The 18,066-nt window shown below is 37.7% G+C and overlaps 1 protein-coding gene across 1 annotated transcript in view; it reads right to left on the bottom strand.

The window, feature by feature from the left end:
* Positions 1–3,704: 3,704 nt before the first annotated feature.
* Positions 3,705–18,066, bottom strand: part of LOC120302597 (sodium/hydrogen exchanger 10-like) — an 86,138-nt gene continuing 71,776 nt past the window's right edge. The window contains exons 22-27 of the mRNA XM_039331245.1: positions 15,554–15,760; positions 11,736–11,873; positions 9,093–9,278; positions 8,619–8,736; positions 7,640–7,701; positions 3,705–3,950 (exon numbers count right to left, since the gene is read on the bottom strand). Of these exons, the coding sequence (XP_039187179.1) occupies positions 3,915–3,950; positions 7,640–7,701; positions 8,619–8,736; positions 9,093–9,278; positions 11,736–11,873; positions 15,554–15,760 (747 nt within the window). The 3' untranslated portion in view covers positions 3,705–3,914. The remainder of the gene's footprint in view (positions 3,951–7,639; positions 7,702–8,618; positions 8,737–9,092; positions 9,279–11,735; positions 11,874–15,553; positions 15,761–18,066) is intronic.

Genomic DNA, 18,066 nt, shown 5'->3' with positions numbered 1-18,066 from the left:
CCAGTTCCAAATAGAAATTAGGTCCCATTATTATTAATTGTTTAGAATCATTCAAGGTCTGCTGCCTTAAATTCACACACTATATCACACAAGTACAAACTAATATAATTTGCCTACTAAATGTAGCATACCTTTATCCTACCTTTAATTGTGTAAGCAGCCCAAAGAGTCACTTTGAAGCAAGCGGTGATAAATTTAAGAACATTAACAGAGTTGGAAGGGACTTTGGAGGTCTTCTAGTCCAATGCCCTGCATAAGCAGGCGACCCTATACCATTCTGGACAAATAGCTGTCCAGTCTGTTCTTAAAGACCTCCAGTGATGGAGCACGCACAACTTCTGAAGGCAGGCTGTTCCACTGGTTAATTGTTCTAACTCAGGAGATTTCTCCTTAGTTCTAGGTTACTTCTCTCCTTGATTCTAGGTTGCTTCTCCAAAGCACCAGAAGGCAGAATAAGAAGCAATGGTTGGCTCTCTCCTTGATTAGTTTCCCTCTATTGCTTCTTATTCTGCCTTGTGGTGCTTTGGAGAATAGGTCGACTCCCCCTTCTTTGTGGCAAACCCTCAAATATTGGAACACTGGTATGAATTTTAAATAATAAAATATATTTATTATTTATTAATAAATTATAGCAAATTCTCAGAAATCCAGAGATCTAACTGAAGTTACATAGTCTTAAAATAGATGCATAGCATTTATTTACATATTTCAGAATGATTTGTAGTTAGCATGAAATGTCTGTACAAATTAGTTAACTTGCCTATAATGATGGTTTCCAAGTGGTTATCAGTGAATTTTCATACCTTGATTTCTGCAAATGATCAAAAGGTTTGGGGAACATTCCAGAGTTAGAGATTTGGAGGAGTCTTTTGGCATTTCTATGTTCAGAATATGTCTGAACATATTCTCCATAAAACAAAGGGGGAGGGAGGGAATATGAATTCAGGGAGGGGGAATATGAACATTACAAAATATTACCAAGAAGTAACCATCATAGTTTTGTCATCCAGGCACATGGCCACAACAAGGTATCTTACCTGGCAGCAACAATGAAGGATAAAACCAAATATTAGTTGAACATATTTCACCAAGATTACAGACTTGTGGAATAAACCCTGAGTTGTTTAGTGTGCAACTCTAATTGATTGTCTCATAACCAAGCCCAATAATTGTTGCTGCCCATTTTGAGAAATGCTGCATGGAAACTAGATAGCCTTAAGAGGACCCTGGTACCAAATAAATCTTAGGATATTTTAGACCAGTGGTTCTCAACCTGTGAATCGGGACCCCATTTGGGGTCGAACGACCATTTCACGGTGGTCGCCAAACAAGGCTGCCCGCCATTTTTCCCCCCTTTTCTTTGGCCACGCCCCTGGCACCCGGTGATGTATAAGTGGTTGGGGGTCACCACAACATGGGGAACTGTATTATGGGGTCGCGGCATTAGAAAGGTTGAGAACCACTGTTTTAGACAATTAGAAAAGGTATGTCTAATTAGTCTTGAATCACAAAAAGGATGTTGCTGCCACAGTTTGTCACATGCTTGAAAAACCAAAAGGTGAAAAGGGTCCAAGTCAGTTGTTTCAGTGGTATTAGGAGGAATAATGAAAATCAGCCACCTTAAGGACTAAAAAAACGTCCTCTAGCTGGAAAGTAATTTCCCCCTCATTGAGAAAGATATTGTAAAGGGTAACAATCATCTGTTAACTCAGACAAAAGGAACTGTGTTGGACATATGTGAAGAGTGGTGAATTTGGCAATGTAGAGTAGCATCCAGAGCCAGTACCAAAAGACCTTGAGATTTTGTAACGTATCTGTTAAGCTATGTTACAAAATCAGAAGCAGCACAATATTTAAGGGACACATGGCTATAAGCCAGACTCCGGGGCGAAGGAGGGGGGAACGCAGAAATCAATGGTGTTTTCCTTCCAGCCCTAGAACAGTCAATGTGGATATGAAATCAGAATACAAAAATAGGCACATTTTATGTCTGATGGTGAAAGCCACCAGGCAGGTGACAGGAGGCTGAGCTAAGGCAGCAGTAAATGCATCCTTGAGGCAAAAGATGGTGCCATTGGTTGAAAAGAGACAATGATGTAGAGGAGTAAAAAATATTCCAATGCTGGTTCTGGTCAGGGTTGTTTTTTTCTCATTTAGAACTGGCTTGTAATTATTCAACAAACAGATCTTTTAGTCACAGCCAGATAGAAATCAGATGGAAATGAAGAAAAATCTAAAGCTAGAAAGAAAGGAATTTAATGTTTCAGACATTCCTGCTCACAGGAATGAACTATCAGAGAATGAACTATCAGACAAACTAAAGTCCTGATGTTATCTTGAAATCATTACTGAATTCATCACTGGGAAATTCTGTACGAACAGATTAGCATTTAAGGTCTCACTATCTTGGATTTTTTTTTAATCTGGTAACTTATTCGTAGAATTCCCCAGCTATCCTGAGATTTTTTTTTTTTAATTTGAAAGCAGTCCACTGTATGCTGCAGCAAGAAGAGTCATACTGACCAAACAAGATGCAACCACATCCAAAAAACCCTGAGCACCCTGAAACTCTTGGATTTCTGAGACACTAGCTTTGTGGTTGTCAGATAAAGCCTTGCCCTTATGGGTATGCTATAGTGTGAGTGGTATTCCAGCCAAAATCTTCTAGTTCTGGAAAATTCTTGACAACTTAATACTGCACAACTCCTGAAATCCCATGTGTGCATGCCTTTAACTCTCCAAATCAATACATTGGATCCATTTCTCTCCCTTCTCCTCTGCTTCTGAGAAGCTGTCCAGCCTTTTTTTTTTTTTAAAGGAAGACATTGATGGCCACACCTCTTCCATAGTTACATGATTCTATTTCAAATTACAAGAGTCCTAACCTCTTTTCAGAATGATCTGTGCTTGCAATTTGTAATGATAGAAATGGAAAGAAACACTAATTGTTTCAGAACTGACTTTGCTACATTTGATGGCATGATGAAGACACATTGTTTTACGATGCCATGGATTTTTATACCCATCTGCCATGGTCTTTTAGAAGCTTTTTGAACTCGGGTACCCCAAGTTCACAAAGGCCCACTGACTGTTACTTTAATCTCCACTAGGTGTATTTGAAGTCCTGAAAGAAAGAGAGCTTTGCAATTGGTTGTTGTGATAATGGAAGGTTCAAGCAGTTGAGTATGTTTTATCAAGAAAGATATCTTACTGTGGATTTAAAGTATGCTTCCAATTTAACCAGATAAATTCTTGATCTCCATTAAAACATTTTCACCTTGTCTTTTTTCATCCTCAAAACATGTATCATTCTGTCAGACAAAACCTTATGCTGTGTTAAATGTTAAAAGGTTATTTGCTGCAAACTTTTTTTTTTGCTCTTTAAAATAGCCAATCAATAAATTTCAGTATGCAAAAACAATATAAATGGGAAATATTTTACCAATAAACGAGAATATTTGTAGCTCTGGGTTGAAATGAGGGGGTCATTGCTGCTCTCTGAGCTTGGTTGATTTCTTGCAGACATTTCATATTCTTGCAGACTTTCATTACTAGGTAACATCAAGTGTTAGTGAAGAAATTGCTTCATATTGATAAAAATATTTTGAAAATCACAGAAGTATGAAATCAGTTTAAAAATTTATTACAGAAATTGTAACAACTGAAATAACATCAAATATTTCAAAAGTCCTAAAATAATTTCAGTGGTCCTTTTTTGGGTGTTTTATTAGCCGCTTCATCTAAATAACATTTGGTAAAAGATTAAAATGTGAAAACTTTTCATCAAAAGCCAATAAAAATATGAATTCACTGAGGATTTGATAGCACTCCTTAGTATTTGGTTTCTATGTAAGATCTTGCATCCTTGCTCTGTGAGGCTGGAACATATTTGCTCTTCATTTTTTTATTTTTTTTTAAGCTGGAGGTTGGGAGTTTCTAGAAGTGTTTTGCTGTATAAGGGAAAAAAATAACATCTTGATTGCATTTTTAGGCCATAAAAATCTAATTCCTTAAATATATAATTATATAATATTTATTTTGAGATTAATCATTTATGTGCTAAAGTAAAAGCCATAAGACTTAAATAAATCTATAGGTTGCTTTCTTAAGGAGTGTAAGGATAAAACAGAAAATATTGCATTTGGTAACATAACTCTGAAAATGGAAATGAATTGATTGGACTGTTCTGTGCTAGTGAGGAAGAGTGGCCATTACTGGAATATAATATAAGTCCTGAAAGCTCAGAAGCAACACATAGGGAAAGAGATGGGCCAAAAGCAAAGAAGAAAAGTGGAAGAGTTTCAGTACCTGAAAATGCTGAAATAGCAGGTAAAAAAAGAAAGGTTTGGCACCAGAAACTTTGGAAATTAAGCAAATTACAAATGAGAGCAATTGTCTATAAAGACAATGGACAAATCAAAAACCAGATTTGGTAGTGAAATTTTTAAGGGGGATTAACAGGAAGAAGAAAGATGTAAAGAAGAGTTCAGAGAAGACTGTGTCAAATTTAGCATTAAAGGAAGCATGGAACTGACATTAAGTTTACTAGAGCTGGTGTGATATGGATAAAGCATTAGAGTTACTAGCTTACTTTATAGTAGATGAGAAAACAAATACTGTAAAACAACATAAGCAAGTTTTGTTTTTCTTCAGAGGTATATCTAAAAGAATATTACAATTATCAACAGGGTAAGTCAGCTGAGTTTAGGGTGGGAGGAAATCTGGTTTGTTGGAAGAATACACAAAATGTATGAAAATGAAACGTATTAATCAAAGGTAGTAATCGCAGAGTGCAGAGAAGGCCCCTGTTAGCAAGGCATTACATCCGCCTTGTCTGTTGCAGCATGTGCCCTTTGGAGAGCCACAGGGTTGGAAATTAGGTTGGCCCTGACCCTGCCAGGGGACCCTAAATGGCTCTGATGTCGCCCCAGAGAAGCGACGAAGAAAGAGGGGCACCCAATGGAATGATGGTGGTCGATCTGTTCAATCCCGGGAAGCCCTCTAACCCGACAGGAGAAAGGCTAGCTGCACATCAGCATCTAGCCAGCAGCCGAAGTCCAAGAGCACAAACCAGAAAAACGGTGAACAGTGTGCTTGGACCTGGGTGAGAATATCGATCTTCTCTCTTCTATTTTGTAACTGATTCCTTGGAAAAGATCCCCAAAGTAAGAAATCCTCAGAAAGTGAAGGAGGGGATCACATCCCCACCCCTCCATAGACAGAAGTGGTGAATTAACTTCCAAGGGAGAAAGAAATATACTGAAATAAAATTAATATTATTATAGTCTGGATAAATCTGAAAATCAAGAAAACTGTTAAGATTTATTATCCTAAAGAGTCCTGATGAAATTAAAAAAGAAAAAGCAAGAAAAATAATTCTTTGTTTGAAAAAGCTGGAAAATAAATATCTACTGACATCTAGTGGAGAACTAGAGCATAGAACAATAGTATAACACTGACTCAGAAATTGGCAAGATGCCCAGAAACAAAGACTCTGATCCCTTGAACTTTAATACCCCTCAGCTAAATAGAAAACTGCTGGGAACAAAGAAAGAAAACACACTGGGCCATCCATAAGCTTAAGGAGTGTCTGCAAAAAAAAAAAAAAACAAACACCTTTAACTGTTGTCTAAGCTCAAGAATTGTTTGCAGAGAAAGAAAAACTTTGACTCTTGGCTAATCTTCTGAGGGGGGGGAGTTTACTGGAAGGCTTTAAGGTGGCAAAACATTTTGCTGCAATTCTGACTGGTTGATAATTCAAAGACCCCTGAACAGAAGAATTGTTATAAAACACTGCTTTCACTGATACCTTGATAATTGGAAACACATTGGATTATAAAAACCATATATAAAGACAAGAACTATATGAGATTTGGTTGTTTGCATTTTAAGATTGGCTGGTTTGATAAGGCTAAACACAGAGACTATGGTACTGGTGAAAGACTACCTGGAGGGAGGAGACAAAATGGATATTGCATACCTATTTAAAAGTGACAGGAAACCACATCTAATATTCCCTTCTGAAGGACAGTTGAATATAGACAAAAAAATGTCTATATCCAAATTTGTATGCACTGAAAATATTAAGAATTGTCTAATGCTGATAAAGGAGAATATTATTGGAAAAAGGGAAGATCAAGGAAACAAACAATATATTGATTATGGAATTATAGAAATTATAATTGATTGTTTTTTAAACCCAGACAACACAGTTTACTAAACACTAAAGATTGTCATTGTAAAAAAATCAATTATATATATATATGTCCTTGATAGCTGTAAAAATGTGAGAAGGGATGAATCTGGGTGTGGAGTAGCGAGCAGACCAGCTGACCACGCACAGACGAGGTGGGGTGGTAGGATGTGTCAGGGGGAATTGGAAGCAACAGGGTTGGCAAGGACGGAGCATGGAAAGCTGGAGGTGCGTTCGGATCAGTGTCAGCAGGGGGAAGTTAAAACTGAGGGGGCATTAGGAATGCCGGACCTGGCCGTACAACCCAAAATACATAGGACAGGGATACAAAAAAAAGATAGGATTAGCCAAGAGGGGGAAGGAGGGGGAAAGGGGTGAAAAAGGGGGGGAGGTTGGACTCAAAGAGGAGCCTGCGGATAGCCCAACTGATCGTAGGCAGACGGGGCAGAGAGATGGGACACGATGGTGCTCACGCACAGCCAGGTGTGAAAGGAAATTGGGGGATAAGGCTAACAAGGACAAGAGGGGCTGAGCCTAAGAGCAAGCCGATAGGCATCCCCACTGGTCGTGGGCAGACGGAGCAGAAGGATGAGGCACAATGGAGCGTGCGCACACCCGGGGTGGAGGGAAATCGGAGAAAAAAAGACTGATAGGAATGGATGACGAAAGGCAGGAACAGCGTGTAGACCAACGGGCTAGAAAGGAAAGGAGCACTGATGGCAAGCCTTTTGGAACACTGGATCTGAATGTGCAGCCTGGAATGAGTAGGAGGGAGCGGTTAGAGAGCATACCGGCAGCAATTGTGCTGGGAGGGAGGAGATTGACAAGGATGGGGGGGGGAGTGTGGAATTGGAGTGCAAAAAAGAGAAGGCGGGACAACCAAGGCAATTACGGTTAGCCAGGAAGGATGGCCCTATCACACGGGGAATGAGTAAGCAGTTAGGCCAGCAAGGTGTATAAAAAAGAATCTCCCCACCCCCTAAGCTTTACTCTGAGGACGCTGGCAGGGGACCAGCGAAAGCTAAATTGTTTCTTTTAACATTGTAAATAGTTGTTTTTATTGTTTTTAAATATCTTTTTAGCAATAAACAACTGGTTTATACCTTTCCCGGAGATCGAAGGCTGTGTTATTGAACTATATATATATATTCCTCAGAGTGAAGCTCAGGGGGTGGGGAGATATATATAAAGGTGGAAGGAAGTAGTGGGAGGAACTGTGATGAAATGTTTTTTTAGAGAATAGATAGTCCCAGAAAGGCCTTTTGGTTGGATTAGGAGCTCTTCCAAATCATGCTGGGAAGATAAAACAAGGAAGTTTTCTTTTAATTTTATAGCCAGTATAAAGAGACTCTTTAGTCTTCACCAATCACCCAAAGCAGGCTGTCGTGATGACCTAGGCATCCTTATGCATACATATTTCTGAATAAATGCAATATGCATACTTACTACATTATCTATTAATATGTCTTGGCTGCCATGTTCCGAAGTAAAAATTTGTTCGAAGGTTCCTATATATTTAAAACAAATACATTTGAAAGTCAACTGAATTTATTTTAAAACTTCCAATAGATAAGCAGATTTGTAGAATATTGAAACACAACATTTTCCAATATTCATTCTCTTTAGTTATCTCTGAACATTTCCAAAATAATTTTAAAAAACTAAACTGATATTTATATATGGTGTCCCTTTAAATCTTACTTTTGTGTTTATAAGCTACAAAAAATACATACAGTTATACTGATAGCATATTGCATTAATTAAATTTGTCTCAGATAGTGAATTCGGTAGACACAGGCTAGAAACTGAGAGTGAGAGATCTCAGAGATCTTAAAGTTTAAATCGACTTGTTCAGGAAGTTGCCAGGAGTCAAGACTGGCTCAAAGGTAACGCCAAAAAAAAAAAAAAAAAAGTCAACCTATGTCATAGATTTTCTCATGTGTTTAGAAGCCAAAAGTACCATTTGAATAACTACTATAAAAATAATCTTACTTTAAGCATAAATAGTAGTTTTTGATAGATTTAAATTGTGTGAGATGATTAGAATGTTCAGTTATTCAATAAAAGCAGCCTCACAGAGCTTGACTTTTAATAAATCATAACACAGATTATATACTAGCTATACTTGAATTTAAACATATAATTGATTTATTATGTGCCATCAAGTCAGTGTCAGCTCTTAGTGACCACATAGATAAGTTTTCTCTAGACCCTTCAGGTCTTCCAGTGGTGCACCCATCACTGTGGTAATTGAGTCCATGCACTTTACTAATGGTTGTCTTTTTTTTCTCTCTTTCCCCCCACAGTATGAAAGGACCCAGCTCTCCTGAGAGGTTTATAATGCTGGGAAAGGTAGAAAGTAAGAGAAGAGAATTATAATTTCAATTAAATTCTATGATACCAAGGATTTTAAGTTCCTCCTCACCAAATCTCTGTCTTGAGTGATACTGGCATATACTAAGAGTTGTTTCTGTGCTCTTCCGCTGTCCTATTTCTTCAGTTCGTATAATTAATAATTTTGTTGAGGTTGAAGTACCTTGTACCTGGAAGAGTATCTTAATAAGTTATTGGGAAAATCACAAGAATTCATTTCTATAGAATCAATGCAGTGAGCTCTATTTATAATGATTATTGAGCTGATTTGACTCTTTGGACGCCAGTACATTTTGCAAATAAATATTTAATTCTAAGCAACAAACTGTCATCATATTGATGATCCTGTTCTTTTAATTTACTGGCCAGGTGCTGAAACATACAAATGAAAACAAAATATCAAAAGTATTCCATCCATTCTTTAATTTTATTTTGTTATGCTTTCCAAGTTGTTTGCTCCCCCTAGTCGGTTTATTAATTGTTATAAATTACATAATTATTGGCTAGCTATAAAAATATTTCTTACCTGGTGGCAGGTTTTAGGTAAAATGTCTGGTGCCCAATAAGGCTCCCCAGACTGACAATCCTGCACAGTTCCATGTACAAGAATTACCTCATCCATAGCTTCGTCATAAATATCACATTTAGTGTGATTTGGTACATCCACAACATATGTATTAGAAAACTGCACACACATTTTGTATGACCAATCCTATACACCAAAGACATATATGAATTAGATGAACATTTATAAAAATTGTAGCTTGGCTATAATTCAAGATTTTTATGTAGGACAAAGAATTCCCCTTGAATCAAGCTTAACTCTTGATAACTACATATCCATGTCCAAAATGTTTATTGCACTCAAAAGTATTTTGAAAGATTTTAATGTGTTGCCTTGCTCATTATTTTATACTTTGGATGAACCATCAAAACATCAGTAAATGTTATTGTGTATTTATATAGTAGATTTATAGGCTCCCTATCCCATGTACATTTACTTAAATTATTTCCTAGACTTGTACCCTAAATCAGGGGTCCCCAACTCCCGGGCGGCGGCATGCCAGCAACTGGTCTGCACAAACAAGCAAAGCCCCATCCATGGGATGCAGGCAGCACACAAAACCACGCACTCGCTGGTCCATGGAAAAACCTCTCTCCACAAAACCGGTCCCTCGTGCCCAAAAGGTTGGGGACCTCTGCCCTAAATCATACCTTGAGTATAACTAGAATTTTCCAGTTAAGAACCCTTAGATATTGTAGTCCTCAAATTTTAGATATTTAATCAACAAATGTAAGACATACCATGTTTTCCCCAAAATGGGACCTGGTCTTTTTTTCTTTTTTCTTCTTTTTTTCTTTTTTGCCTCCAAAAGAGGCACCAGGTCTTATTTTGGGTGGAGGGTCTTTTCACCTCACAGTGGTGGTACCAATAGGCCCGCCCAGCCAGCCCATTTCTTCTGTGGCCGAAGGAGCAGCTTCATTCTGCAGCTGAGAATGGAGCTCCGGCCTGCATTTCACCATTAGAGGCCATCCAGAAGGCCTGTGCTGCCAAGAACTGAGCTACAGATTGAATTCATAGCTCGATTCTCAGCTACACAGGCCTTCTAGAGTGGGCCAGAGAGGCAAGTGTCAATCCATGGGAGGCCTGGCAACAATGATAAGCTCCATCCCCACCCTAGCTTGATTTTAGGTATGTGCCTCACCCCCAAACTAGGGCTTATTTTTGGAATAGGGTTTATATTAGGCCCACCCCCAAACCACAATTAAAAATTATATCAATTCCATTCTGTACTCAAAGACATATATTTGCTCAGTAAGATGAGGAGACTGTCATCCCCATATACAAACCTAAATGTTATGACTCCATTTAAATTCATACTTTATTTAAACAATAAGCTATTCTTTATAGTATTAATGTTCTTCAGTATTCTATAAATATGTCAATTTCATAACCATATATAATTCAGACTTTTGCTCTTTCCCCTTTTCTTTTCCAAGTATCTCACTTTTATCAATCTAGGATTATGGGGTTTTTTTTGCTTTCTGATCTTCCACCAGGACAGGGATTTCTTTAATAGGGATTATTTCAATGCAATGCACCCTATAACTGCAGTGGTTCTCAACCTTTTTAATGCCGTGACCCCCAACCGGTCGTAAGTCGAGGACTACCCGACTGGTCATAAGTCGAGGACTACCCAACCGGTCATAAGTCAAGGACTTTCCCTGCCCATGAGCGCCGCACATGCGTGGTGCCGCCCCCTGCGCCGGCCGAGGCGTAGCTGGCAAGCGGCAGAGACGGTGCAGGCCGACCACCGGCTGGGCCACCAGCTGGCCCAGCCCAAGGGAAGTAAGGCATCCGCCAGGCCCCACGCGCGCCAGCAACCCTCCCTGCGCCCGCCAGCCTCCCACCTCCCACCCCTGGCCCTCTTTTACTTACATTTTTAGTAGTTGCTCAGCAGGGAGGGGTGGAAACTTCCAGACAGCTCGCCTTCGCTGCAGACAACTTGCAGCACCGTTTGCAGAATGGGACTTTTGGCGGGCTCAGCAGGGCAGAGACAGCCTGGACAATTCCTATTGGCTTTTGAAAGCCAATAGAATTAGACTCTATTCAAGAGAGTCTATTCTATTGGCTTTCAAAAGCCAATAGAATAAAAGGGAGTAGCACAGCTAAGGAAAAGGGAAAAAAATGGCGGACTGCATTGTTTGGCGACCCCCATGAAATGGTCGTTCGACCCCAAATGGGGTCCCGACCCATAGGTTGAGAACCACTGCTATAACTGAGATATTCTGTGAGATATCCCACAGCATCACTCAACAGTATTTTCTTGTTTGACTGGCAAATCACAGCATTTTGTAACACTTAGTTTATATTAAAACAGTAACTATCCAAAAGCATTCCAGCCTTTCCCAAACTGTATTTAATTCAAAACTATAGTTTATTGGCCTCTCTCCCCATCTTCCATATACTTAACTAGCAGAGATATAAAAATTGATCCAATATCACATGTCACTATCTATAAATATTGACAAGGTTTGCTAGCTACACCAATTATTAAAATTCTCAGTTTCTTCATTAATAAGTCTATTTCAGTTGCAACACAGTTTAAGTAAGAGCATCAGCAAAAAATGTACACTAGAACCATAAGAAAGCTGCAGACATGCCTACCAGATTTGGAAGATTTTCTTTAAAGGTTTTAAGAGCAACATCAAGAGCAATTTTTAACCATATTTTATATTCCAGGGAGGGTGGGTCCAAAAATGTATCAAAAGCTTCAAACAAATCATCAATAGAGATGAAACACGTCTGGGGGAAAAAAAAGAATAAACCAAGCCGATGAGACAATTACAACTATCATTGTACCTTGTATTTGGGCAACTGTATTGATTTCAATTTCAATTTCATCTTTGGCTGAACTTCACAAAATCTTGCCCTTTCCATACCTCCTGTGTGAAAAATATTATGTACCATCCTGTCATGAGATCTACCACACAATACAAGCTGTACTTGTAATTGAGATAAACATGAAGTTCTTCACAAACGTCTGTGCACATAAACTACTCACAAGAGAGTAAGATAAATTGAAATGATATAAGGAGCTGATAGGGGAAGAGCTGCTATTGGACTGAGAGAGAGAAAATGAGAAGATGGCTAGCAAGCAAAGTTAGATTTATGTAGTTTCAGACTGCTGAAGATATGGCAATTTATGGAGGATAGAAGATAATCAGAGGAGTTGACATAAAAGTCGCCATGCAAGGAGTAAGACAGCGTAACATTGGATGTCTACCTGGTATATATTTCAGAGAGGAAGAAGAGGATCCAAAAATCAAAGTTGTTCCAGTATGAGAGTTGCTTGCTAAGTTTTAATTAAATCCTTGAATAATTCTTCAAGGAATTTAGTCATAACTACTCACTTAACAAAAGCTTACTTGGGGTGGCATTACTTTTGAGGTCAAAAGTATGCAGAACAAATAACAATATAAAGCAATTTGTCATATTCCACTTTATTTTGAAGTCAAAATTGGGGGAAAGGAAGGGTGGAAGAGGATTTGCTTCTTTCAGCTTCAGGTTGGTTAGTCTCTATGTTATTCAAAAGTCATACTAATTTGTTTCTTCCCTTCCTCAAACATGAAGCCAAAATGGATGGACAGTCAGGTGGTTTGAACTTGTTTCATACTGCAAATACAACTGTTGAAAAAAGTGAGGGATTTTAATAGCTGCTTTCCATTTTTTTTGAAGTGCCGATACTTTGTAACTAAGTATTAGTTCTGCTTTATTTGTCTGTCAGAACCATGACAAACGTTTTGTGTCTAGATCAGGGGTAGGCAACCTTGGCTCTTTTATGACTCATGGACTTCAAATCCCAGAATTCCTATGCCAGCCATGCTGGCTCAGGAATTCTGGGAATTGAAGTCCACAAGTCATAAAAGAGCCAAGGTTTCCCACCCCTGGTCTAGATAGTCCTTCCAAGTAATCAAAGTCTCTCACTTCTGTGTCAGGAATCCATAATATTTTCAGCTTCTAATTCTTCCTCCACTCTGCAAGATTGGAGAATGGTGAACCGGAGGGAAGGGGGCAAAAATTTCAAAGACGGAATTTAACATGCTCATATAAACCCACCACCATCTGTTAGGGCACATTTATAAAGGTTTACTCAGATATGATACAAATAAAGAACAAACAAAACAATGAGTGGTAAAATGGATGTAAATATTTTAAAGAAAAAGTTATGATATAATAATGGGAAGAAATTATGGACTAAATCTATAAAATGCACATCATTATAACTTATAGAAAAGCTAGTACAAAATATTCTACAGCTGGCATACAAATCCATTAATAATACCTAAGATAAACAAATCATACAGTAATAAATGTTGGAAATGTCATAAAACTGGGAAGAATGCTTTATCACATGTGGTGGACATGTAAAAAAAGATTAAAACCTCACAGAGTCACTTTGTAGAGATGGGCGGAATATAATTTTAATTAAAAAAAAATAAGATAAATAATACAAAAATTTGAAATGGGACCACAACTTTTCTGTGTATAATCTCAGAAAAAGTCAGCAAGAAACATAATTTAATGAAAAGAGATCTGTGAGAATAAATTTTTGCCAAAACTGAAAGATAACATTTTCAACAATAAACTTGGAGAATATGCAGGGGGTACCTTGCTCAATAGAAGTAACTGTGAGAGGGACCTCGGAGACATAGTGGACAATCACTTAAATATGAGCCAGCAGTGTGCTGCAGCTGCCAAAAAGGCCAACACAGTGCTAGGCTGCATTAACAGACAGATAGAACCAAGATCACGTGAAGTGTTAATACCACTTTACAATGCCTTGGTAAGGCCACACTTGGAATATATCCAGTTTTGGTCACTGCGATGTAAAAAAGATGTTGAGACTCTAGAAAGAGTACAGAGAAGAGCAACAAAGATGATTAGGGGATTGGAGGCTAAAGCATATAAGGAACGGCCACTGGAATTGGATATGTCTAATTTAATGAAGAGAAGGATGAGGGGGGACATGATAGCAGTGTTCCAATATCTCAGGGGCTGCCACAAAGAAGAGGGAGTCAAGCTATTTTCCAAAGCGCCTGAAGGCAGGACAAGAAGCAATGGGTGGAAACTAAGCAAGGAGAGAAGCAACCTAGAACTAAGGAGAAACTTCCTGACAATTAGAACAATTAACCAGTCATCCCTAGTCCTTCTCTTCATTAAACTAGTTACTAGACATACCCAATTCCAGCAACCGTTCTTTTTATGTTTTAGCCTCCAGTCCCCTAATCTTCTTTGTTGCTCTTCTCTGTACCCTTTCTAGAGTCTCAACATCTTTTTTATAGCATGGTGACCAAAACTGGATGCAGTATTTTAAGTGGGACCTTACCAAGGCAAGGTCCCATGGATACATGCAAGATCTGCATATCTTTTAAGAATGTATCATAAAGGGATGCAGACTTGGCTTTTAGCAACAGTAGCTGGAGGCCAAGGTGCTTGGCAATTCAACCACTGACCTAGAACAGGGAGAAATGGCTTAGAAGAGGGGAGATGCTGCAATATATAGGTCTCCCTCCTCCTGCAGTGCCCTTCCCAGATTCTCCCATAAAACAAAGGAATTAACTTTCATCTTGCATTCTTTACAAGAAGTATAGTATGTCTAAGGAGGGAACCACTCAATGGCAATGCCTCCATTCTAGATGGAAGAAATAATTCCCTAGAAATAGTTTTTCTTTTTTGGTCATTGTAACCTAAAATGCCAATATAATTTGTGGTTAGCACAAAGAATAATCCCCAAATAGACAATATCTAAAAGTAATTATACAAAGAATTTATATTACCGGTATATACCCATGACCAAAAATTAGTATATTCCTTTTATCTGGGATGGTGTCGACTTCCATTGAGCAAACAATTTTGGGAGGGACACACATGAAATGCTAAGGGACAGGCACCAATGTAGCCTACCAGATCTGCTGGATTAACATCAGCAAACAACAGGGTGACAGATGTCGCAGCCAGTTTACCCTTACATCCACAGCTATATAGGAAGCATTGAAAATGGAGAATCAGTTGTTTTTCTAATCTAGTTATGGCTGTCATTACAAACATCTCAGGAAATTTCCTCAGCCAAAAATTCTGTAACAACATTTTAGTATTTTTAAGAGCAGCTTAAAAATTAAGTGAATGAATTTTGTGCAGTGGACACAATAATTTGCTGCTTTCTGTACTGTCCCACACTGATATAATTTTATCTTTTTTACTTTAGGGCATTGGAGCAAACAGGAATATAATATAAAACAAAACTGGTTTTTAAAATTTGTTAAGATTAAATGATTTAAGTATTTTTGAATTCAGGTTTAAAAATATGAACTACTATTACAAAACTTTCATGCATTTTATACAATTACATATAATTTCTTGTTAGTCAAAAACTTTAATTCTAATACTATGTAAAATCATTTTATAAAGTAGAATTCTCCAACCTGCACAGCAGTTTCACAAGTAATTCCATATTCCATTTCTTGCTTAGTTAAGCAATTGAGCTCTCCTATCATAGCTCCAGTCACAAAGTAATCTGTGTAGTGAGAGGTAACAGGTTTATGAATTCTTCTGGGAATATTTTTGTTAACGTCTTTCAGAATATCTTTAACTTCTTTAGAAACTCCATAAGAAGGGGCTGTACCAGAAAGCTAGGTATAAAGAAACAGTAATCATTAAATTTAGGCAGATACTTAAATAATAATTTGCATGTACTAGTATAGGTCTTCACAGCTGGCACTGATGAAGCAATGATGAGTTTTTAGGCTGGATAGCCATGGTCTCTCTAGTTTCTTTTGTTTTGATGTTCCAGCAGCAGTTGTGACTGACATCTTCAGAAGCAGAGTGGGTTGCTTTGTGGTGTATCTCTCAGCAGCTAAAGGCAACTGAGCTAGGCTGACTAGGCTCTTATATGTGAACCTGGCAAGCTGGTCTCTCATTGGTCCATCTATAGCTGGACTTCTGATTGGATTATTTTTGACAATTCCAAGAGTTATGGTTCCTGACTGGACTGTTTTTGAGCCAGGATGCTGCTAGGTATTCTTTCTGGTGAGGGTTCTGCATAAGGAACCAATCAGCAGTCTGGCCCAAAGAAAAGGTTAATCAGGAGCTGGTATTCTTGGAATTTCTTCAGATAGGACCAATCAGACAAAGAACTAATGAAGAACCAGCTTTCTTGTATATCCATGATGTGAATCAATATGAAATCAACTTGCCAGCATGCCATCACTACTTCAATAATTTGTACATATTTCATTTCGCTATTAACACTATTAACAGTCAAGTATACATCTGAGAGATACACTGCAGTAAATGCAGAAAGACAATGATAAAGCAGACACTTTTAAAATTGCATACTTGTTCCCCAAAGCATGTACCAATGAGACCTAGGTAAAGATAAAGGATTTTACTCTGCTAGTTGTTGCTGACTACATGTGGTGGAAGTCTCCATATTTGACCATGGAGACCAACAACCCAAATCTTGCTCTGGTCAAATATGGATGCTTCCAAAACTTGCCATATTATGAGAAAACCAGCATAGGTGGTACCTCATCCGTTTGAAATATTTCTCATATTTTGTTTAACTGTTAATTATATACTCCCGTTAAGCTTAAATACTTATTATCCCTATGGGAAAGAACAGCCCTCTGAGATCTGAACCACATATTTGTCATATTTCCTCCTGGGCTCAAATGTACATGGAACTGCTAAATGTATAACTAAGTCAATGGTCTTAAGAACCAGATACATTGAATAAATTAGTGTATTCTGTAAGGGAGGTTCATTTATCTGATTACTGACTCCTTATGCTAACATGTATGTATTTTATTACTCTATTTCCTCCTGTCTTATTCCAGAATTAGACTATGTACTGCATTTTATTTTATTTATTTTTATTTATTGTATTGATAAGGTTGCAAGACTAATCAAGTAATAAGCTAAATAAATTGATATATTTTTAAAGTTATATTATGGATATAATTGTGTGTTATATGGATGAAAAAAGACAACCAAGACATTTTAAAACACCTGAGCAAAGGAACAGCGAAAAATAATTGATAGCTGCTATATTTCAGAATCAAGACTAAAAAAGAAGAAAATGAAAGCTTCTCAGCAAGAAGCAGAAAATAAGGAATTTAACAAAGTGCCTCAAACTGTTTCACTGGAATTGTTCCCTTATTCTATTGTGACAACAAAGATACCAATTAACTCGTATATTTGAGATCATGGAATTAATTCTGATGGATGTAGATGTAGATCACTATTTTTATCAAAAATAATTTTATAGATCTATGGGATGATAGCCAAGGTGACAAAAAGGCATTATTTTCTTCTCTATAACAACAAACAAATAATTATCCCAATCAACAATCCAATAAAAATAAAATAAACCTTACTGTTAAGAAAAGAAAAGTGCTAAATCCTCAGTTGAATAGAATCAACCAAATCCTCATTTTGAATAAATCAAAAGGACAAAATGAGCATACAAGTTTTTAAATTATTCAGTACTTTTCATCAGACAGTTAGTAGTAAACAGGGACATCCAATGAATGGAGAGGGTATATGTCAATAAAATCAAGAAAGTGGTTGCAATTCTTTGATCAAATGACTAAATTAGTAGACCAGCAAAATGCTGTGGATATAGTATACTTAGACTTTAGCAATCATTTGACAAAGTAGACCACGACCTACTTCTTGGAAAGCTAGAAAAAGTGGGACAGATAGCATCACCATCAGATAGATTTGTAACTGGCTGACAAACCATACTCAACAAGTAATCCTTAAAGGTACTAAGTCTACATGGAGGGAAGTAATCAGTGGGGTACCAAAAGGTTCTGTCTTAGACCTAGTACTCTTCAATATCTTCATAAATGACTTAGATGAGCTAATTGAAGGAGAACTTAACAAATTTGCAGATGATACAAAGCTGGCAGGAATAGCCAACACTCTAGATGAT

Source organism: Crotalus tigris, unplaced genomic scaffold (assembly GCF_016545835.1).
Source record: "Crotalus tigris isolate CLP2741 ecotype Arizona unplaced genomic scaffold, ASM1654583v1 scf7180000024436.1354646, whole genome shotgun sequence".
Taxonomy (NCBI): Eukaryota; Metazoa; Chordata; class Lepidosauria; order Squamata; family Viperidae; genus Crotalus; species Crotalus tigris.
Note: the sequence above shows the minus strand (reverse complement) of the source record. Positions and strands in the feature narration are given on the sequence as shown.